The 23,584-nt window shown below is 41.1% G+C and overlaps 2 protein-coding genes across 5 annotated transcripts; both read left to right on the top strand.

The window, feature by feature from the left end:
- Window positions 1–768: 768 nt before the first annotated feature.
- Window positions 769–5,799, top strand: pex13 (peroxisomal biogenesis factor 13). Its single transcript, XM_079687916.1, has 4 exons — window positions 769–988; window positions 1,985–2,700; window positions 3,559–3,681; window positions 4,743–5,799. Exons 1-4 carry the CDS (start codon window positions 915–917, stop codon window positions 5,105–5,107), a joined length of 1,278 nt encoding a protein of 425 aa, XP_079544042.1. The 5' UTR covers window positions 769–914; the 3' UTR covers window positions 5,108–5,799.
- A 1,105-nt stretch (window positions 5,800–6,904) lies between these two features.
- On the top strand, window positions 6,905–22,339 carry sanbr (SANT and BTB domain regulator of CSR). Of its 4 annotated transcripts, XR_013809451.1 has the most exons (22): window positions 6,906–7,654; window positions 9,046–9,197; window positions 9,345–9,516; window positions 10,379–10,475; window positions 10,674–10,912; window positions 11,070–11,128; window positions 11,478–11,638; window positions 12,386–12,472; window positions 12,583–12,693; window positions 12,806–12,929; window positions 13,328–13,480; window positions 14,382–14,524; window positions 14,614–14,710; window positions 14,808–14,840; window positions 16,613–16,712; window positions 17,724–17,809; window positions 20,091–20,119; window positions 20,328–20,401; window positions 20,555–20,643; window positions 20,911–20,986; window positions 21,687–21,926; window positions 22,100–22,339. XR_013809451.1 is itself a non-coding variant. In XM_079688614.1 (21 exons), exons 2-21 carry the CDS (start codon window positions 9,048–9,050, stop codon window positions 21,730–21,732), a joined length of 2,133 nt encoding a protein of 710 aa, XP_079544740.1. In that variant the 5' UTR covers window positions 6,905–7,654; window positions 9,046–9,047; the 3' UTR covers window positions 21,733–22,339. The 4 variants fall into 4 exon arrangements, 3 of the variants coding, with proteins under 3 accessions (XP_079544740.1, XP_079544739.1, XP_079544741.1); XM_079688614.1 differs by having other exon boundaries at window positions 6,905–7,654; window positions 20,904–20,986; window positions 21,687–22,339; XM_079688613.1 differs by having other exon boundaries at window positions 21,687–22,339.
- The last annotated feature ends 1,245 nt before the right edge of the window (window positions 22,340–23,584 follow it).

A 23,584-nucleotide genomic window follows, 5' to 3' on the forward strand; every position in this document is an offset into this window, starting at 1 on the left:
TTGGGTAGATAATGAAATCCAAACTTCGGTTTCTGTTTTAGCCAACCACTTGAGATTGACTACTGTCAATGTGACGAAATATCAATATGTAAAATACTAATGAAATCCGTCTTCTTTGTTCAACAGAGAACATACCCTTTTATCCGCAATATGTGTATGTATAACTCATAGACGGTATATATATATATATATATATATATATATATGTTATATTTATGGTATACTACAGACAGTTTTGTGAGGTATCACAGTGCCCTCTGCTGGACAAAGATGAAAAGTGCATTTCATTGTTTAACCATCGAGGGTGAACTAATCGAGTTTGAAAAACGTACAGGATTGTTAAAGGTAGGGTATAGGCCTATGGTATATGCAGAGCCCTATAATAGACGGCGCTGGCTCTTCCGTTTACTTGTTTAATAAAGAAAAACAAATGGACCGTAGATACACGGATTCTGACCTTTTCTGCACTCTTATTTTGTAAGGTAACTTCCGGTAGCAGAATATTAACAATACGGTAGTTTTTTTGTTTCTGTTTTCTAGTGATTTATTTTTTGTTTTGAAAAGTAGAAAATGAAAATCATCCCGTGTTTTAAGTTGAGTAAATCCCTTTTGGACCATGATAAAGAAAAACGCCTTGTATTTCAATTTTGGTTTTTCCATTTTAAAACGAAAATTAAATATCCAGTCGTTTTTTGTTTTTGAATATACTTTTGTGAAAAGAAAATCCAATCACCAAAGCATACACTGACCACTGACCAGTACCTTTAGGGCTATTGAATACGTCTATAAACACATGAGTTACGATATCCGATCCGAAGCAGGAAATTACGGAGGAACCTGAAGGCAGCGGGACAGTCTTTCAGGGGGACAGAGTTCGCATTATATTTTTTACACTTTGTGGAAGTTATTCTGCCATGGATCCACAGCCTCCTCAGAAGCCATGGGAAAGGATGATCCCAGGGGCAATGGGTGCACCTATGAATTACAGGTAAACGCTATAGCCTTAGTTTAACACGGTTTTTGTTTACTAACTACAGCTGATTCGCAGTTGTTGTTAGCTAGCTTAAACCAGCTAGTTTACACTAAAGTTGTTGCACAATCTTCCAAACAGTTGAGACTTTGACATGGTGGTTTAAAACACTGAACAATGATCTAATTAGTATTTGTCAAAAATATTTTTTACCGACGATAGCCGTTTAAATAAAGTAAGCTATCCTGTGCTACTAATAGCTAACAAACAAGCTAGGCCTAATGACGCCATGTTGCGTGTCTGCTATCTGAAGTTACATAAAGTGTGGATCGAAACGCTGTACATTAAATGCATCGCAGCATGTAAACTAAAACCTTTTAATAATTTCGAATTGCCCCTTATAACTTTGGGTAGTTTTCAGTGGTGCAATGAATGAGTAACCTACGTTTACTCAAGTATATTTGAGCTACTTGTAATTTACTTGAATATTTTCATTTCATACTTTATAACTTTGACATAACTACTTGTATCTAAAAAATACTGTCTTTACAAATCAATCACACACGTGAAAGTTTGCTGCTATTTATTTTAATAAACGTAATAGGTCTAAGCATTAGTAGTATCTGTAATGTTTTTTAAATAAAATACATAAATAATGTATAGCATTATATAAATCATATTAATGCACATACTTAGAATTACGTTGCAATTGGAATGGGAAAATACATATAAAAGGGGAACCAAATGTTAAAAAATCATCCAACCAAAATAATACATAATATGGACTCTTGGGCTTGATTAACAAAAATATCAACAACAAAACCATGTATTACTTTAAAGGGCAATATACTGCCAAACATAACATATAAGCTCAGTTTGATACAAATAACAACAACAACACTGTCATTTGACTTAAATCCTAAAAGTTCTCACCCTAGTCCTGTGGACGATGTTGATAAAAAAAATAAAATAATTGACAATGTTTTTAACCGTTTGTCTTGTCTCATTACACAGATCTGCAAACTTTGGCTTGGCTCCAGGCCCCGCTCCTGTAGGCCGTCCCGTCCTGACCAGAATGGTTCCCCCGGTGCCCCCTCGCTCCGCCCAGCAGTCTTACCGACCGTCCTACAGCTCTTTTAACTCCTCGTCTTACAGCCCCTATGGGGGCTCCATGTATGGAGGCTACAGCCCATACAGCTATGGTGGTGGTGGTGGCTACGGCATGGGAGGAGGGTACGGCCGCCCCCCTCACACGGAAGAGGTTGCCCCCAGCCGGTTCGTGCAGCAGGCGGAGGAAAGCAGTCGCGGAGCCTTCCAGTCCATCGAGAGCATCGTCCAGGCCTTTGGCTCTGTCAGCATGATGCTGGACGCCACCTTTTCAGCCGTGTACAGCAGTTTCCGAGCTGTGCTGGACGTAGCCAACCACCTCACACGGCTGCGCTCACACCTCACCAGAGTTCTGTCAGCCTTCGCTCTGGTACGCACCTTGCGCTACTTCTACCGACGGTTACAGAGGCTGCTGGGCCGGAGATCAGATGCTGAGGTGGACGACTTGTGGGCAGACAGTTCAAGTGATGCCCTTGCTACAAGTGTGTCCAGAGGGGATGGAGCGGGGATTGAGGGCCAGCCTGTGAAGTCCTGGCCTATCCTTCTGTTCTTTGTTGTAGTTTTGGGTGGACCCTACCTTATCTGGAAACTGCTGAGCTCTGACCCTGGCTCTGAGGAAAGCGGTGAGGCTCATATTCCACATTTTACACATGAGATGGTGAACTTTTAAATGTGTATGCACATACTTTCTTTAACTCAGGAGCTGTCCTTAATTTATTTTACACTTTAGATCAGCAGCTCTCAGTTTGTAAAGAAATGTCCAACACTTAGCAAGCAGCTGCTAGCACAGTTGAGTTCACCGTTACTGCTGGCTTTACCAATTATTTGGAATGAAAACATTTCTGTGTCTCATTGCCCAACAGTTAAGAAACACTTTATCTATTTCTAACTTTTTCAGACCAAGGACCACTTAATACTAAAATAAATTCCCCCCAAATCCCCCAAAACAATAAGCCTCCAGCTGTATATGGCAGACTACAGGCAAATGAAATGGTTCTATCGTACAGTTTTAAACTTTGAAGCTACATGATGTCGAAATTATTATTAGTATTTTCCTTTTTATCTACATAGTGCCATGGTAGTTTTTCAAATGCTCTGACCTTTTTGTGCGGCTGCTCTATGTGCTTCTACTTAGAAATCTCTGATATCTGATCTGCACACCACACCGCCCGACCAGCACTTTTCTGCTAGAGGAAAAAAAGCGTACTCATCCTTACAGAAACATTACATGTAATAGCTTACCCTCTCCCTCCCTCAAACACACAGACAGAGCAAGTGTTGCGGCAGGTACTCGTCTCTGTTATTGTTTGAGTTTTTGAAAGTAGCAAGAAAATATCAAAGACTTAGAGTTGAAGATGTTTTGATATCTTTAAAAAACATCAATTAATTCTGTACTAGAAAAGCTGATATTGGTGTACGTAGCCTGTCTTTTACTCTTAATACAATAATAAGTAACAATTCTTTTGTGTTTCTTTGTTTAGCCACTAACTGGGCGAATGGGGAGGATGACCATGTGGTGGCCAGAGCAGAGTATGACTTCTCTGCTGCGTCTGAGGAGGAGATCTCTGTGCGGGCCGGAGACATGCTCAACCTCGCCCCTAAAGGTGAGAGCTCGCTAATAATAACATGAGAATGTATTCTGTCCTCACGTTCCTCTCCTACAGAATGGTAAACTAGACCATTACAGTCAATGTAATAAATCCTTGAAAAGTGTTTAAAGACAGAATTGGAAGTTCCTTGACTTTGTTTGTATTTTAACAAAATAAACTTCTAGTAATTTGCAGTGAAAGTTATGTTAGCATTAAACTAGAATATAGAAATAACTGAAATTGACATATCCAATCAAAAAGCCTTTAAAAGTGTGTATTTTGAGTGAAGAGTATCAAACAAATATTCAATTAAAATGGCACTTGCTCCTCTAATGGTGAGTTGCTGGTTTTTGTATGTCTTTATGAGGGCGGTGGTGGCGAAGTCGATAGGGAGTTGGCTTGGCAACTGGAAGGTCACCAGTTCAAGTCCCGGCAAGACCAAGTGCTACCGAGGTGTCCCTGAGCAAGGCACCACTACACTACAGTGCACCCCGGGCGCCGTTCAAAATGGCAGCACACTGCTCCTAACACTAGGATGGGTCAAATGCAGAGAAACAATTTCCCCACGAAGGATTAAAAATAGTCCATCTTATCTTATGTCGCAATGTGGGAACAATATGGATGCTACAAAGAACATGTGTTGTATTGAATTGCTCAGAGCATTTAGACAACATATGAGTATTTGTTTCCAAGTTGTTCTAACTTAAGGTGGCATTCATGTGAATTTTCCCATTCTGGTACCCATTTGTCAGATTTCTTTGACACCACATGAATGCAGCACGGCCTGCCTTGCAATGTTAGCAAAAGTGAAAATGATTTTGTGCTTCCATCCCCCTTGATTAAGATCTCCAACATGTTCTTCCTTAGGCTATGCTAAACCAAGGTTTCTGCTAGTAGTTTTTCTGTAATTCTGCTGAGACCAACAAACCGAGGCAAAATATAAAACCTCCTTGGAGGAAGTGATCATGAAAGGCATTTTGTGTAAAAATTCAAGATTTCTAAAAAGAAAATGCTTAGTGTGTGTGTTTGATGTTGATGAGCTCAGATTGTGACCTTGTATTCTACCCTGTGTTTAGAGCAACAGCCCAAGGTGCGTGGCTGGCTGCTGGCCAGCTTGGATGGCCAGACCACAGGACTCGTCCCAGCCAACTACGTCAAGGTCCTGGGGAAGAGGAGAGGCTTGAAGCATGCAGAGATGGAGAGGCTTGCTCAGGTCCAGCAAGGCACCACACAGGCTTCAGTAACATCGCTTTCTTCTCACCAACAGCCAAGTCATGCCCCAGGCTTTCCACCGGGTCTCGGCTCAGCCTCCGCCCCTGTTTCTCAAGAGGCCCTGCTAGATTTAGTGTACAGAGAAACCCCCACTCCCTTTAGTGTGGGAACATCCAACTCCAGTATGCCCTCGATAGTGCTAAACATCCCTGAGAAGACGGACCTGTGATGTGTGTGCATGTATGCAGTTCTCTTTATGCAAGGTTATGTGTGATTATTATGGGTTGGCTCATTCAGTATTTGTGTTTCAGTCTGAAGCCTGACTAACAATGAGCTGACAGGAGATCTTAGGGGAAACAGCATAGTCCTAATTAAGAATTGCTCAAGTTGTACTACAAATCTATAATTATTCAAATGAGATGAAACACAATCTGGACCTGATGATAAACTAAATGGTTTCCTGTTGTACTGTTTAGAACAAGTGTGTCTGGAATGAGGTAATCCTTACATATCTTCATTCAGAGCTTGTACAAGAAAAAAGGTTCTGTGTATTCGCTAATTAGGATACACAACTGTACTAATGATAATGTCGGATTTTGTATTTAATATGTTGAAATTGTTCATTAACATGAATTAGTTCAATGTTTAAGTTAATGTGGTGCACTGATTCATCATCTGTATACTGACGCTGTAAGGACAAAGCCAAGGTCTTTTATTTGATGCCATAATAATGTTATTTGTTGTTTGCCCCTACATGTAGTAGAGTTCTCCACATAGTCTTATCTGTGAAGCAAATGTGATTGGGTTATTCAGAATGAGAAGGGGGCTACATTTGCACATTTTCAGATTTTGGTTGGTCCAGAAAGTAATTTTGTAAATACTTGATATAATTATTTTGAAAATAAATATTTAAGAAAATCATGTTGGGCTCCTTGTGTAATGGCTTAATATATCATTAGTAGCTACACTGAACAAAAATATAAACGCAACACTTTTGTTTTTGCTCCCATTTTTCATGAGATGAACTCAAAGATCTAAAACATTTTCTATATATACACAAAATAACCATTTCTCTCAAATATTGTTCACAAATCTGAACAATTCTGTGATAGTGAGCACTTCTCCTTTGCCGAGATAATCCATCCCACCTCACAGGTGTGGCATATCAAGATGCTGATTAGACGGCATAATTATTGCACAGGTGTGCCTTAGGCTGGCCACAATAAAACGCCACTCTGAAACGTGCAGTTTTGCTTTATTGGGGGGGTCTGGGGGGGTCCGAAAACCAGTCAGTATCTGGTGTTAGGGTTAGGGTAATGTTGTGAATCGAGTTGCCTGTGTTCGTCGTCCATAACATACATACATACATGCCCATACCATAACCCCACCACCACCATGGGCCACTCGATTCACAACATTACCCTAACCCTACCACTAATCCTAACCCTAACCCTAACCCTCACACCAGATACTGACTGGTTTTTAAACCCCCCAGACCCCCCCAATAAAGCAAAAATGCACGTTTCAGAGTGGCCTTTTATTGTGGCCAGCCTAAGGCACACCTGTGCAATAATCATGCTGTCTAATCAGCATCTTGATATGCCACACCTGTGAGGTGAGATGGATTATCTCGGCAAAGGAGAAGTGCTCACTATCACAGATTTTTTCAGATTTGTGAACAATATTTGAGAGAAATGGTTATTTTGTGTATGTAGAAAATATTTAAGATCTTTGAGTTCATCTCAGGAAAAATGGGGGCAAAAACAAAAGTGTTGCGTTTATATTTTTGTTCAATGTAGTTGGATTATGAAGTGAGTTTCATTAGTAATAACAGGGTTTCACTCTATGGTTTCACCACAGACATGGCCAAGATAGCAAGATAGCTTTTTTTTTTTTTTCTAGGTTTCATTTTACTAATACTGCTAGTATTACATTTTTCCATGTGAATTTATTACGTTTTTGTAAAATGTTGAGGACAAAAATAATCGATGTACGGCCTCTGTCTCTAAGCAACAGGACGCCTCACCTGCTGCAGTGCGACATCAGGGCAATAGTATGAAGCTGCGGCGTAGGGACGCAGCGAAGAACAGGACTAATTTAACATCGTTTATTTGAGTAAAATGTTTCTTGACTTTACTGCAAAGTTCAGATTTAGACAGTGCAGCCGGTCGGTAACTTTTCCCCGTTCTACTGAGCTAGGGGCTTAAACATTTACAAACGTCTGATGGGAAGCTACATAAAGTTACCTAGCTAGCCGATATGCTAGTTGCTTGAAGCCAATGCTGCCTTCATGAAGTATTGGAAGTTATGCTTTCATGGGTGACACTGAGCTCAAAGGTATTTTTGTTGAAGTCGGAAATAGTAATTTGGCAAAATATACTTTAAAAAAAATGTTTTTCCTTTGACCGCATAACTTTAAATCACTTCTATGAAAGTGAGCATAACCATTTATATGAATAAATACCGCAAAATTGATCATGACAGTGCAATATATGCTATCACCAGGGGTGGTTTTTAGAGCATAATCTGTAATAAAAAGATGAACGAAAATATATGCGACTGACTGTATCACTGGAGTTTGTGACTAGGCATTTACTAGGAGTACTTGAAGGCAGCAGGTCCCTCAAAGTGAGCTAGCATTAGCAGCAGTAGCTGCAGTTAGCCGGTAGGAGAGCACCGCAGCATCAGCATCATCCACACACCATGACATGAGACAGGCACCGACTCCTACTGCACTGTACGAGACAACGGGGAAGAAAATCCCTCTCCAAGATAAGTATGTACACTATATCTAACCATTCTTAGCGTTTGAAATGTTTGTAGAGAACCAGCTGAATGAATTTGACCTATAATCATGTGATGTTGATGCAGCAGGGGGCGGACAGAGGGACTCGGCCTGCACTAGCATCACTAACGTTACTCCACTGAAATTACGAAGTTTCTCTTTTGCATAAAATGGATTTATTACATTCGTCTGAATCAGAAAATGTATGTAAAGTGCGAACATCTTTGGCTGCTATCATTATCTTTGGTTAACCTCTGCAGACCCTTCAGTTTGTTACGACCTACGATGTGTTCAATGGTAGAACATCGTAGCAACTTTGGTTTCTAGTGAAGGACTCATTAGTATGGAGCCCATTTCAAAACTTACCCGAGTGATGAATAAATAAAAAATATCCCGTAAATCATTATAATGGAAACTTTCCACTCTATCAAAGTTATAAGAAACTTTCTTAAAATATTTCTATTTATTTTTAAACTAATAATTTGTTAATCAAAATAATGAGAAGCATTCTCAAAATAATGTAAACCTTTTAAAAATATTGACATATTTTGAATTAATGAATTAGTATTGCAATTTAACACTTTTTACACCACTTTTAAATGAGCACAGCTCTCCACTTTAAATATGGCATATAGTATTTGTCATATTTTATTATATTTCACTGTACTTAGTTTATCACTTCATTTTATTTTGTGTAAATATTGTCTTTATTTTTAATTTGTTAGGATAGTCTTAAAATGGTTGTTAAAATAGCTGTTATAACAGTACTATTTTAAGATTATTTAGTTTTTCTATGTATTCTTCTTCTTCTTCTTCTTCTTCTTCTTCTTCTTCTTCTTCTTCTTCTTCTTATACCAAAGCAAGTTCCTCGTATGTGTATGTGATTTTGTGACCAAACAAAATACCTTAAAAGTCAATAAATTACCATTAAAGGTGATGAAATTGTAATTAACACTAAGAATATATTTCTATGAATAATACAAATTGAGAATAAATGTAAAAGAAATACAAAAGCACATTTTATACATACTACAATTCACCAGTAAACATTCACATGTACCAATACACCTTGGTAATTTACAGTTAATGTCATTAAAAAATGGAAAGAGCATTGGTTGGATTTTGTCCAGCACTTAACCTTTATTGTTAATGGTTTTATATCTGGAATTCATTTGATTTCCTTTGGAAAGTATTTCAGAGTAAACAGCGTAATTGAAAAAAGACATTGTCCAAATGTACTGCAGCTGTACTATGTGGTGTTTTACAGTGGCCATTCCCCATGCTCCATAATGATAAGAAAATATAAAATGCAATCATCAAGCAGCTGTAGGCATTCATCGTTGACTTACTGCCTTTTATTTCTCATCTATCTGCCTCTGCAGAGATGAGACGCTTCTCCTCGGATAACAACAACTTTCCTTATGACAACAACGTCCTGGTTTTGGACATGGTGCTGGGCTCTCTGTGGGGGGTGCCCCAGCCCATAAACTGGGACAATGTTGCCAAGCTGGTTCCAGGATTCACTTCCAAGGAGGTAACTGGAATGCTGGGTAACTATCATTGCTTCCATCCATCTGCCCCTCCATCTGTCCCCTCCCATCCATCAATCATTCCACCGTTTAGTGACGTTAGGTGTGTTGTTGGTAAGAAATAATACTGTGTCTCTTGTGTGATCTTGCAGTGTGCCTGTCGCTTTGAGGAGCTGAAGACCACAGGGGCTTTTCCTCATGTGGACAACCAGTGTAATGCCCTGACAGAAGGAAGCACCTCCCCTTCAGACGGCCCCCCCACGCTGCTGGAGGCTGGGGAGGTGGTGGAGACAGGAAGCAGCCAGAGCAGCAGCAAAGTGACAGGTCCGTTAGTGACATCCTGAGTACAATACATCACTTTGTTTATTGAAATTGAAACACACACATGTCCAGATAGTCAAGTATACCATCAAAACGTAAGAGGCTGAACCCTTGTATAAAATGCTAGAGCAATAATAAACAATGCAGTACAAACAAAAGACCCAAAAAACATACATGTTGGTACCTAGTAATAATAAAAGATTAAACAAAATAAACATGATAAAGAAAAAAATATATATATATAATTCCTAACCCACTTAAAGTATGATTTTGCAGTTTGACACATTTAAAACTATCATGAATGAACAGCTTCAAACACTACAGGCCAGTGGCCAGCATAGTAAACCCGGAAATGTTGAGTACACCAAAATGTGATGTTAGAAATGTATAGTACGGGTCCCCAGCACATAGAAACTGCCAGATGCTAACTTGTATGTTGGGCAATTTGCACAATTAGCATAAGTTGCGTTCATAGAAGTGAATGGCATTATAGCCTATGTAAACAATAGTTAAAATATGACTTGGCCGATTTGGACAATGTTGGAGTGGTTTTGGGGGTTATTGAGGATGCTGGATCCCTTATTGGCCAACAATGGCAGTTTTAACCAGAAATTGGCCATATGTGTACTCGCTGTGGGCTGATTTTCCATAAAGAATGAGTAAAGATCATACTTTTAATTTCCCCCCTTTTTATACTGGACTTTCCAAAACACAAATGTCAGTTTAGTTAAGTTTAACATGCAAATTGAGGAGAAACCAAACCCATACATAACGTTTATTATAAATATTAAACAGCAAAGTAAAAAAAGACACAATTTGTTACTGTGTGTGACTTTATTTACATTTTTCCTTTTGGTGTCAACAGGTTCAAAATCAGCGGCCACAGGAAGGGTTGGTGCCATGGAGAAGAAAGAAAGACGAGTCTCAGCAGAGGAGGAAGACAAGCCTCAGAAACCACGAGAGTAAGTATTGAAGATTGTGGTTTTTCCTTTCAAATGAATGTCCATTAATATAAGATTGAATGAGTGTGTCCTACCCAGACATATTTCATTCCACTATATTTCAGTTACATTTTAACGCTTTTCCAGCATGTTATCATGATTATCAGAAACATGCAGTGATACTTCTGACACAAAGTATTCCTTTCGTCCCATATCTAGCCCCAACATGGTGATCCATGTGTGTGATGAGACCAAGAACCTGAAACAGGACTTCACATGCCCCAGAGATCTTCTAGTCAAAGAGATGCGTTACTTTGCCGAGTATTTGTCTGTGGACGCCCAGAGGTGGGAGGAGGTGGACATCTCGGTCCACTGTGACGTGCAGATCTTCGACTGGCTCATGAACTACGTCAGGAGGAACTCTGCGGGAGAGGGGAACCGGGACAAACCCCGCCTCGGTAAATCCCCGAAAAACTACAACAACATAATCAATATGACATATTTACACATGGGAATAGCTGTGTTGTGTTTTTGGTGGGTCACTGGCTGTGTGTTCTGTGTTAGTGTTTGTTTTGGGGTTTGCTTGGTTGGTCATGTAGTGTTTGTCGGTTACAGAGCCCAGCAATGTGATCTCAATCCTGATCTCCTCCGAGTTCTTGAAGATGGATACGTTAGTAAGTGTTGTGATGTGCCATTGCTTGCTGTGGTGATGTGCTTCTGCCTTTTGTTTTGAAGTGTAAAACAGACTTATTGAGATGTTCAGTACTGATGATAGGTAATCTCTCTCTTAAAGCAGAAGGCCCTTATATAGAGCTTTGTTAAATTGATGTTGCATGGACGTTATTTAGCCCCAACATTTATTTAGACAGTTTGCTGTACATTTTTATACCCATGCTGTATTTAAAGGTAACATTCTAACAATTACAAAGTAGGGCTTAATCACTATATTTCTAGGGTCATTTAAATTAAATGACTTATTTCTGGAAAAGTCTCCAAATGTGGTTTATGTGTGTCCATGTTCAGGTGGAGGAGTGCATCCAGTACTGCCACAAACACATGAGCTCCATCGTGGCTACGCCCTGCAACATGAACTGCATCAACAGCAACCTGGCAACCCGCATCGCAGAGCTCTTCAACCACAACGAGGCCGACGACATCCGGGACAAAAAAGACAAGTTCAAAAGGTACCAATATGGGAGAGCATTCGAGGCTTCACATTTCTGTTGTCATATTTTATTATACTGTCACCATTAAAAGTCAATCATCCAATCAATTCCTTAAATTGAATAAAGTGATTCATAACATTAAATAAGTATTAACGTAATGACATCTTGAAGGAACACCGAGTTAATTCAGTTACATTATATGATTGTTTTTGTGGTACAACTTAATATATTCAATAATTGTATAAGAGCCAAAACAGATTTTGTTATTGTTTTTTATGGTAGTGTTAAACTGCTGCTGCCCCTTTTAATATAGGTGCAGCAAGCAGGAAAGCAAACCGCTGTAAAACCTTTTCTTTTGGAAAGGCTTAATGGCAACAAATATGGATTGAAAAATACTGTAAAAACATGTTAATTGTGGAAATTATTAGCTCGATCTTTTATTTTTTATTTTGACATGTTTGGATCACACAAGCTGGTCACTACCCCACCAGGCACCACTGGAATCTAGTCCTATAAATACTATATTTATTATTATATTAGTGTAACTTAATCTTAATCTGTCACAGTTCAGAAATACCTCCTTTAAACAGAATGAATACACATGCAAATACAAAGAGTTCAAATTACAAATGTAAACGTTATGAATAAAGCTTTGAAGCTTCAAACTATCTAAAAATAATAAGTAATCCTCAAACATTCTCTGGATTAATTTACATAAGTAGATGCTTGTACTTATTTTGCTTTTTTTTAATTTCCTTCCCAAAGTAAATTGTTTCAGAAGAAAATTGAGCGTCTCTTCGATCCCAACTGCCAGAACAGAGACTCCCCTGGAAACGCCTCGACCTTGTACCGGTGAGCAGCTCGCCTCTGTTCCACCTAGCTTTCCCTTTTATTAAAGGATTTAGTCGCGTCTTCTCTTACCAGTCTCACTGTTGAACATTTATGTGTGTGCTCATTCCCAGGTGTGGTCTCTGCCTGAAGACGCTGACCAAAGACACAGAGAGGAACATTTCTTGTGTTCCTGGGAAAATCAACATTGATTCTCGAGGAGAGATCATCTATTCACACACTAAGTAATACAGCAAAGAAACAGATTCATGTATTTCCTTGTTTGTTCAGCTGAAGATAAACAGAAATATCCCATTCACTCTAAAACACAGTGTATCCATGTGTGTGTGTTTTCAGACAGAAGAGCTGGGATGTGCATGAATACATCAGTGTCCTGTATGAGGAGCTCAAGTCCTGGGTCCTGGTATACTGGAGGATCTGGGGAACCATCAACTACCTGCCCTGCTCCCGGTGCCAACAGGTGAGTGGATGCATGGAAGGACAAACACTTTTGGCTGTATTCATCCCCAGCTAAAGGTGTGTGTGTGTGTGTGTGTGTGTGTGTGTGTGTGTGTGTGTGTGTGTGTGTGTGTGTGTGTGTGTGTGTGTGTGTGTGTGTGTGTGTGTGTGTGTGTGTGTGTGTGTGTGTGTGTGTGTGTGTGTGTGTGTGTGTGTGTGTGTGTGTGTGTGTGTGTGTGTGTGTGTGTGTGTGTGTGTGTGTGTGTGTGTGTGTGTGTGTGTGTGTGTGTGTGTGTGTGTGTGTGTGTGTGTGTGTGCGTCTGTGTGTGTGTGTGTGTGTGTGTGTGTGTGTGTGTGTGCGTCTGTGTGTGTGTGTGTGTGTGTGTGTGTGTGTGTGTGTGCGTCTGTGTGTGTCTGTAGGTGTTTGTGTGTGCAGACCTGACCCAATGCAAGTACCACCCGGACACTGTGCTGTACCCTGGGATGGCCACTGAGAAAGGCTGGCATGGTGCAGGAATCTACCCCTGCTGCAACCAGAGGGTGCTCCGTTTCGACCCCTCGGGTATGCCAAAGGTATGGACCACACACACACACACACACACACACACACACACACACACACACACACACACACACACACACACACACACACACACACACACACACACACACACACACACACACACACACACACACACACACAGTTATTTTACGAGGTGCCAGTTCCCCTCCTGGGCACTGCCGCCGTGCCCCGGGTTTGTTACAGTGGCTGCCCACTGCTCATAAAATACTAGAATGTGTTAATGCAGCCACTACGTTTCATGGTGTACGGTGCTGTGTATGAACACATATGTGTTTGACCACTAAGATAGAAATCGATACGAATCCACCATTTACAATGTCCAACACTGACACCAGAGTGCCAAGCAGAGGAGCTAGCGAAGCCCTGCTAACCCAATCAGCTGCCTTCACATGACCAGCAGTAAAACAGCTCTGCGCATCTTGTGCTCATATTTGTCATAAGCAGTGCCCTTGAAGTTGTCGCCAAGCACTGCACTCAAAATTCTAATTATTTCAACTTTGACCTCCATTCCCACTGATCTTTCATGCAACCAATGAGATTACAGCCATATTAAACACCAGGGGCAAGCAGCCAATGTAACCACAGAATTATAACTAACTAAATGCTTTCCCTGCAAGGCTTTGCGCCCACCTTTGCTGTGAGCAAAGAGCAAAAAGCGCAATGTCAAGTTTAAGAGCTGGGGGGTCAAGCGTGTGTTTTGATATCATACAACTTTTCTATTGTTACATACATTTACAAACAGTTCCCAGCTTTTTTATTAGACACTCCAGACACCCAGAGGCTTCCCTGGCCGACCCCAACCTTAGGTTTACTCTACATATTTGTTGCCAATACATATTTCAAACTGTGTGTTGAGGAGTTCAGTCACAGCGTGAATGTGTTCCTGTGTAGGGCTGTAAGATGCGGGACCACATCGTGAACGTCCCTGATGAAGAGGACTGTGACGAGGCGACCTTCGCTCAGACCCGAGTCCTGAACGACCTGCTGCTGCACCGAGACGCCGTGTGTGTGTGCAGCACCCCCACTCCAGAGGGGTGAGCCGTAGTGTGTTTGATACTATTTCACAGGAGCAGTTGTTGTGAGAGGTTCTGAATGCATGTTTTTGTGTTTGCATGTGTGTTAGTCCTGAAGAGAGTCCCTCCGGTACAGAGAAGGTTCCGGACTGTGATGTTCTGTTGGAGCCCACACTGCTGGGACGCCTGAAGGGGGAGGGCTGCACCGTGAGTCTCTCTCAGTGTGTTGCTATTCTGATGCTTCTCTTCTACCAGCATGTTATGTTTCTGGTTCTGACTTAAGCTACTTTATTTTCTCAATCAGTTTTCCCTTTTGAAAAACTGGAGTCTGCAACTGGTAGGACTTTTTCTTCACTTCTTTCATTACATCTGCTTATATTCTTACATGTACAGTGGGGCAAAAAAGTATTTAGTCAGCCACCAATTGTGCAAGTTCTCCGACTTAAAAAGATGAGAGAGGCCTGTAATTTTCATCCTAGGTATACCTCAACTATGAGAGACAGAATGGGGGGAAAGAATCCAGAAATACACATTGTAGGATTTTTAATGAATTAATTGGTAAATTCCTCGGTAAAATAAGTATTTGATCACCTACAAACAAACAAGATTTCTGGCTCTCACAGACCTGTAACTTCTTCTTTAAGAGCCTCCTCTGTCCTCCACTCGTTAACTGTATTAATGGCACCTGTTTGAACTCGTTATCAGTATAAAAGACACCTGTCCACAACCTCAAACAGTCACCCTCCAAACTCCACTATGGCCAAGACCAAAGAGCTGTCAAAGGATACCAGAAACAAAATTGTAGACCTGCACCAGGCTGGGAAGACTGAATCTGCAATAGGTAAGCAGCTTGGTGTGAAGAAATCAACTGTGAGCAATTATTAGAAAATGGAAGACATACAAGACCACTGATAATCTCCCTCGATCTGGGGCTCCACGCAAGATCTCACCCCGTGGGGTCAAAATGATCACAAGAACGGTGAGCAAAAATCCCAGAACCACACGGGGGGACCTAGTCAATGACCTGCAGAGAGCTGGGACCAAAGTAACAAAGGCTACCATCAGTAACACACTACGCCGCCAGGGACTCAAATCCTGCTGTGCCAGACGTGTCCCCCTGCTTAAGCCAGTACATGTCCAGGCCCGTCTGAAGTTTGCTAGAGAGCATTTAGATGATCCAGAAGAGGATTGGGAGAATGTCATATGGTCAGATGAAACCAAAATAGAACTTTTTGGTAAAAACTTAACTAGACGTGTTTGGAGGAGAAAGAATGCTGAGTTGCATCTAAAGAACACCTACTGTGAAACATGTGGGTGGAAACATCATGCTTTGGGGCTGTTTTTCTGCAAAGGGACCAGGACGACTGATCTGTAAAGGAAAGAATGAATGGGCCCATGTATCGTGAGATTTTGAGTGACAACCTCCTTCCATCAGCAAGGGCATTGAAGATGAAACGTGGCTGGGTCTTTCAGCATGACAATGATCCCAAACACACCGCCCGGGCAACGAAGGAAAGGCTTCGTAAGAAGCATTTCAAGGTCCTGGAGTGGCCTAGCCAGTCTCCAGATCTCAACCCCATAGAAAATCTTTGGAGGGAGTTGAAAGTCCGTGTTGCCCAGCGACAGCCCCAAAACATCACTGCTCTAGAGGAGATCTGCATGGAGGAATGGGCCAAAATACCAGCAACAGTGTGTGAAAACCTTGTGAAGACTTACAGAAAACGTTTGACCTCGGTCATTGCCAACAAAGGGTATATAACAAAGTATTGAGATGAACTTTTGTTATTGACCAAATACTTATTTTCCACCATCATTTGCAAATAAATTCTTTAAAAATCAGACAATGTAATTTTCTGGATTTTTTTTTTCTCATTCTGTCTCTCATAGTTGAGGTATACCTAGGATGAAAATTACAGGCATCTCATCTTTTTAAGTGGGATAACTTGCACAATTGGTGGCTGACTAAATACTTTTTTGCCCCACTGTACATGTTTGTTAGCCAGCTGTCTTTACAGTTACCATCTCATCGAGGTGATTTGAAGGACTTGTTTTGTTAGCTCAGTGTCATCAAGAGGGTTATTGTTTACAATGTGACCTTTACTCCTCCAGAGGCAGCAGTCCCTCCTGTCAGAGGATGAGGAGTACACCACAGGGTCAGAGGTCACTGAGGATGAGGTGGGGGATGAAGAGGAGCTGTCCAAGAAACAAGGTGTGGGAGCTCTGTAGCTCATTAAGTGGCAGATTACGTGTTGCTGGTTTATATATGTATGCCTGTGCTGTGTGGCAGAAGTAATGAGGGACAGAAGGTGTGTTTTAGTTTCACTAAAGCAGTTCACTAAACCATGTTTTGTTTTTGAGTCCCAACAAGTCTCCTTTAGAGAAGTGTCATTCTGAAATGGTGCGTCATCACATGGAAAATGTTTTACACAAGTTAAACCTATTAACACAAATAGACTCTGTTGTCTTCATCAGACACAAAGACATGAACAATAGGGTCCAGGTTTAATAATACTGAAGTTATGACTTAGGAGTAGAAACAGGGTCAAATACAATGAGAGGTCTAATGATAACAAAGTAGGCGCACTGCCTGTCTGGAAGACAGAAGAAGAAGTCATGGATGGGCTCCTGTCATTTAAAGCTGCTGTAAGTTTTAATCACAGGCTCCTCTGTGTTCTTGTCATTTCTTTTTAATGATTGTTTTTGTAATGACAGTTTAATGCAGTTTCTATGGTAATTGTGTGTAATCACAATAACCTCATGGACAGCAATAGAAAGCTATCATAGTTATAAATGCAGTCATTATGAAGGTAACAAAGTCAAATAGATGTTTTTCTGTGTTTCTTCCTCATAATCTACATGAACACACTTTCTATATGTATGTTTTTGAACAGTAGACACTATACAGTATGCAGTTTGACCTCATGAGCGTGTCATATCTTTTTATTTCCTTTGACCTTTGTGGTCCTGGTAGCAGCTTCCATTTCATGCTGAGTCACTGTTTCAGCTGAACCGTTCAAAGTCCAGTGAGGACACTCAATGAGCATCTCTCTCTATGTAGCACCTCTACTGTTCTTCCCTCACTCTGCATTCCCATTGAATCTATTTGTAACGTTTCATTGTTGTTCCTTTCAGCTCTTCCTTTCTCAGGATGGAATCAAACAGTTGCTGTGTTTGGCCAGCAGATGGCGCCAGCATGCTCATCATGTTTTTGTGTTTCCAGCTGCTAAGAAGGCCAAGAAGGCCCACAGACCTCTGAAAAAACAAATGTCCTCTCCAAACTTCCAGCGCAAAGACAAAGCAGAGAAAGTGAGTCACTGACTGCATTACTGTTGAACATCGTAGGTGGACCAAATACTGCAGAATGCAACATAACATATTTGATTTTTGTTGTTGTTTCACTAAGGTCAGAGGTGGAAGAGGTACTCAGATCCAAATTTGCCCATTTCAGAATAATATATATGATATGTTTTATAATGATTGATCATTAAAGTGTTCTCAAAGCTGGTAAAGGTGCAGCTAGTTTGAATGACTTTGTATACTGCAGGGTAGCTTGTGGATTTATTCCAGAGGCCTATACTACGAAGCCGGATTTTCACTTAGCCGGCTAACTTCAGGGAAAACTCTGGGTTTCCGGTCCTACGACGCTGGTTCTCTTTTTAGCGGGCTAGATCTCCATGGTAACTTATGCAGGCTAAGAGCTCAACTCAGTGAAAGCACTGCCTGCTGACCAATCAGAGCTCAGTGTGCGGAGTTTAAAGCGATCAAGTCATATTGCAGGAGAAAGGAAATGCAGGAAAGCTGCCGTTGCAGGAAAGACGGCCCGCACAAATCACTGACAGTGTGAATGTGAACATTAATAGAACATCACCTCCCATCTTCACAGCAATCTGACTATTATAACATTAGCATTAAGAAAGCTTACTTAAATATCTGCCACAACATAAGTAACCGGATCAGAGTAACATTAAGTACAGTCCGCGGCATATCACATCATAATGTATCATATATCTCCTTATCTGAGTCAGCTGAGCCGTGTCTGGCCGTGCCACACTCACAGTGTCACATACTGTATGCAGAAGTATTATTTTAAGCAACACATTAAGTTGAGGAAACACTCGAATCAAATGTAATTAAAGTCAGATCCACTCGTGTCTTAGACGGGGCATATCATAAACCTGTTAATGTACGCATTCAAACTCTTTTTCTTTTACCAGCTGTATTCACCTTGCAGGTGCAGCTATGTGGCTTTTATTCTGGATAAAGTGTTTAAGTCATGGATGTTTAAAGTTTAACGTCTTCACATTTGTCTAATTATAGTTGACTTTACATTCAGGAAGTATGACACTGTCAGTACGCTTGTCCATGTTTTTGATTGGTCGAATGCTCCAAATACCACCCCTTTCATGTTAACGCAAACCTAACTAGACAGGACACGGCTGGCTTGAGCGATCCACTTGATAACCCGCTTCGTAGGACCGCTTAGCGAGAGCGCGTATGTTTTGGATTAGGCCAACCGGCTAACTCAAACATATCCAGGTTAGCTTGAACCAGCTTCGTAGTACAGGCCTCTGGTGGAACTATCAATCAATCAATGTTTATTTATATAGCCCAATATCACAAATGTTGCATTTGTCTCAGTGGACTTCACAGTTTGTACAGAATATCAGTATGACAATACGAGACCCTCTGTCCTTAGACCCTCACATCGTACAAGGAAAAACTTCCAGAGAAAAACCCACAGTTTAAAGGGAAGAATGGGAGAAACCTCAGGGAGAGCAACAGAGGAGGGATCCCTCTCCCAGGACGGACAGACGTGCAATAGATGCCGTGTGTAAATCGAAGAGATAATACATTTGCAACATAGGTAGACTAAATGTTTGGAAATGCATGTGTGTATAATAAGAGGATGAATCCACGAGGATGTCAACAATCCTGTGGGACCCAGCAGGGAAGTAGTATGATGAGTCAGGCAGGACCGCAGAGACAGGTTCAGCCACGACTCGATTCAGGGTCCAGGATCCAGAACACAGGACTCAACTAAAGTCTGATTTAAAACTTGATTATATTTCACATCATTCATCCAAATCTGTAAAGTAACTAAAGGGAATAAATAAATGCAGTGGAGTAAAAGTGCAAAGTAGCAAAACATTTAAATACTCAAGTAAAGTACTAGTGTCTCAAAATTGTACTTCAGTGTAGTACTTGAGTAAATGTACTTAGTTACTTTACACCCTTGACTCTGGTAGGATGCAGTGTAAGGCGTGGTTTTTTTTGTTCTGTAACAGTGTATTATTTCAAGTTACCTTAACACATTTATATCAAATGTAGTTATAGAAATCTTGCTTTTCAAAATATAGTGACTTTAAATCAACTTATACAATACTTATTTATAGTTTGTGAACTTCCATGAGTTATTGTAGAAAATGAGGAACAATGTAGCCTGGGATTTCTGAGTACTTCTATCCATAGTCAGGTACTTACAGTGGAGTTCAGTTGCGGGCAGAACCAAACTATCCCTTGGAGCGGAAAACTGCAACTTTGAAACCTGCTTCGCTGTGTTTTCTAAATGTGATGTTCTTTCCCTCAGTCACAGTCCAGGGACAACACACCTTTCATGTGAGTACTTCCACACACACACAAGCTCTTTCTCATATTCATGCTTAAAAATATTTCTGTATGTACAGTATCAGATGCTGGGAGTTGAGTTGACTAAAACTCGTTTTGAATGTATCTGATAAACCACTTGAATAGGTGTGTGTGTGTGTATTTCCTCCGTTCGCCTGAGATCTGGTTAACACTGCTGCTCCTGGTGTGTGTCTTTTAGAGTGAGTGTCCAGAAAAGTAAGTGGGACATTTCACGCTCCATGAGGTACAACCAGGACGCTCAGAGGGAGGAAGGTAGGACGGAATGTCATTCATATCAATAATCTATCAGCTATTTAAATAGTCTTATGAATATTCTTATTTTAGTCCTTCGTTTTGACGTGTTCACTGAGTTAACATTTAGTTCGATCTTGCTGTGTTTGAATTGTTTTGTCTTTTTGAAACCAGACCAGCGTCGCATGGAGGAGATCATCGGCTACCTGACCAAGATGAGGTTTGGAGAGCAGGAGCAGAGCAGATCTAAAGAACCTAAAGAAGCAAGTACCTGTTCACAAGCACAGGACTTTGGAAATATAATGAAATGATTGGTGTAGAGCTGTCAGCCCTGCTGCCCTAGTTTGTACAGCTGCCTGACGCCAGATGGTGTGTGTGTGTGTGTGTGTGTGTGTGTGTGTGTGTGTGTGTGTGTGTGTGTGTGTGTGTGTGTGTGTGTGTGTGTGTGTGTGTGTGTGTGTGTGTGTGTGTGTGTGTGTGTGTGTGTGTGTGTGTGTGTGTGTGTGTGTGTGTGTTGCTGCAGCCTACAGGTGGAATCTACTCTAGACTTGAAGCCCAGTTTAAGGGTTCCTCTCAAGCTAGACAAAGTTCAGAGAAAACACCCAGGTACTCCTTTGTACACACACACACACACACACACACACACACACACACACACACACACACACACACACACACACACACACACACACACACACACACACACACACACACACACACACACACACACACACACACACACACACACACACACACACACACACACACACACACACATCGATTTTTCATTTATTTTCTGTTTACTATACTATTTCTTTTTTTTCGGCACACTACACCATTACGGTTTTTTCGACATTCTATATACTATGACTTTTTACATTTCAAAACTATTTGACATACTATACTATGATTTTTTTTTTCGATCATACTTATTATTTTTGTATCTGATATTTACGAAATACTGTACTAGTACTTTGTTTCGACATCTGTTTGTTTTTTTCTGATAATTACGACTTACCAAGACTTCTTTATGACATACTATGCAATTACCTTTTTTTTTACTTTTTCTTGACATACTTTAACATACAACTTTTATGTTTTTTTCAACATACTATGACCGATTTATAAAAATGACTGACTTTTTGTATGATGTTTGTACACAAAAAAACGACCCTCTCTTTTAAGACGACCTTAAATCATAAAAAAACTAATGAAACCCCCAATTCTTAATCTCTTTCTTGAAACATTCCTCGAAAGGCCACTCTAATTTACTTTATCAATTACATCCAATCTTCTCTCTCTGTAGATCTAAAGTGCGCTACGCTCAGATCCGGAGCACCCAGAGCAGCTGACGGGGAGAAGACCTCTGAGCCGTCTAAGAGGCGAGCATGAACACTGACGAAGAGCTCTCAAAGAGGAAGATCCTTCTGCGAGGGCTCCGCACCACAAAACTCCTTCCTACTGGCCCCCCCGACTCTGAGCACGGCCTCCACTTATAACCCAGCTGTGGACACTAACCCTAACCCCCCCTCTGTGCTTAACTCAGGTGACTATGTACTGATCACCATCAAACCGCTGCCCTCTGTCACAGCTAGCTTCCTATTTATGCAGCTGCAGTCAGTCTCTGAAAAACACGACCCGTGGACCCCCCCCCACAGTGTATCTGTAGGATTCTTCTCTTCTGTAGCTTGTTCTGTTTCTAACTGTCATCTCTTACAGGAGCATAGCCAGTGGATCCAGTAAACTCCACACATATGGGACTGAAAAGCTTCTTTGAGGGAGAGATAAGATCACTGCAGTAACACAGGTTGGCTTGTTTCAATCAACAGAACATTAAACTCTGTTTCAGCAACGTTCCCCCAGTTCTGGTAGAAACATAGGTCTAGTCCTTCCTGTCTGTATTGGAACGTGACTGCACTGTACAACGCTGGGACCAATAAAACATGACACTTGTTTGACTATGGTTTCCGTCCAGTCATTGTCCACTGGGGGGCAGTGTTTCACCTTCGCGGGGGGCTCTCGACAATCAACTTTGCCCCAGTTTGACCATAACCTGTCTGCCAAACCTCTGCCAGGTGATATCAGATAATTCAGGAATCATCAAGTGTAATTAAACTAATCAAACAATTGTTTTGTGTTTTTAGACGTGGTTGATTTTTCTGGATCAAAAGGCAGAAAGGAGGCAGTTTCTTCAGTAAAAAGCCCTGGGCGGGGGGCTGGTATGTGCCACTGGGGGGGGGGGGTCAGCCGCTCTCTGTGTAACAGGCGCTGACCAGTGTGTGTGCTGACCCCGCTCTTCCTGTCCAACTTACGCACGGGGTATTAATAACCCTGCCTGCTGCAGCGTGGACACAGCAGAGCATACGAGATGTAGAGCGGGCTTTTTTTAAATGGTGGAGGGGGGGGGGTGCCCCAGCTGTTCTCTCTTCTCCTCGACAGCGGATGCCGAGAATGGCTGAGGATCTCTGGATCTGGGTCAGGAGAGGAGGGGTGGAGGGGGTCCAGTTACAGCCCGACTGACTTATGGTCCCAGAGAGAGGATCAGATATTAAAACATCATAGCAAACATATGAAATATTAATTAACAGAGGAAAGAGCTGCTGACTCAACCAAACCTTGCACAAATAAAATGATATCACTGATATGAGGAGAACAGGTGATGGAACATGCAGCAATTAATCCATTTTATTTGTATATAAATGAGCTAAAACAGTAAGACTTAAAGGAAAGATTCAAAAAACCAAATAGAAGAGTAAAAAACCACAGTGTGACAAACCTCGTCACGCGGTCATCTAGAGATGGGACAGTTCAAATCCAATGCATAGAAGAGATAACTGTCCCGGTGACATGTTGTCCTCCTGGATGTAGAGCGGACATGACATCGGGACTGTAGTTCTGTAGTGAAAGAACTTAAACAAACATAAAGATTAGAAAAACATGATGAGTTGCAAAATCTAGGAGATTTAATGTAAAGGCATGGATGACCTTCTCCCAGTCAGAGGTACAGATCATTTATCAACGTTTTGATTGGATGCAGAGCTGCTTGAACCTTGAGTTGTTGGTTCAGTTCAATCCTGAATGAAATTAGACTCCAAATGTTCTTGCATGTGGTTTAAGCTGCAGTCTATGGGTTTAAAAGTGATGCCAAAGGACAAACATTTGGGGAAATAATGTTGGTCAAATGCTGTGTGGAAGAAAGTTTGC

This window comes from Notothenia rossii (genome assembly GCF_949606895.1).
Source record: "Notothenia rossii genome assembly, chromosome: 6".
Classification (NCBI taxonomy): domain Eukaryota; kingdom Metazoa; phylum Chordata; class Actinopteri; order Perciformes; family Nototheniidae; genus Notothenia; species Notothenia rossii.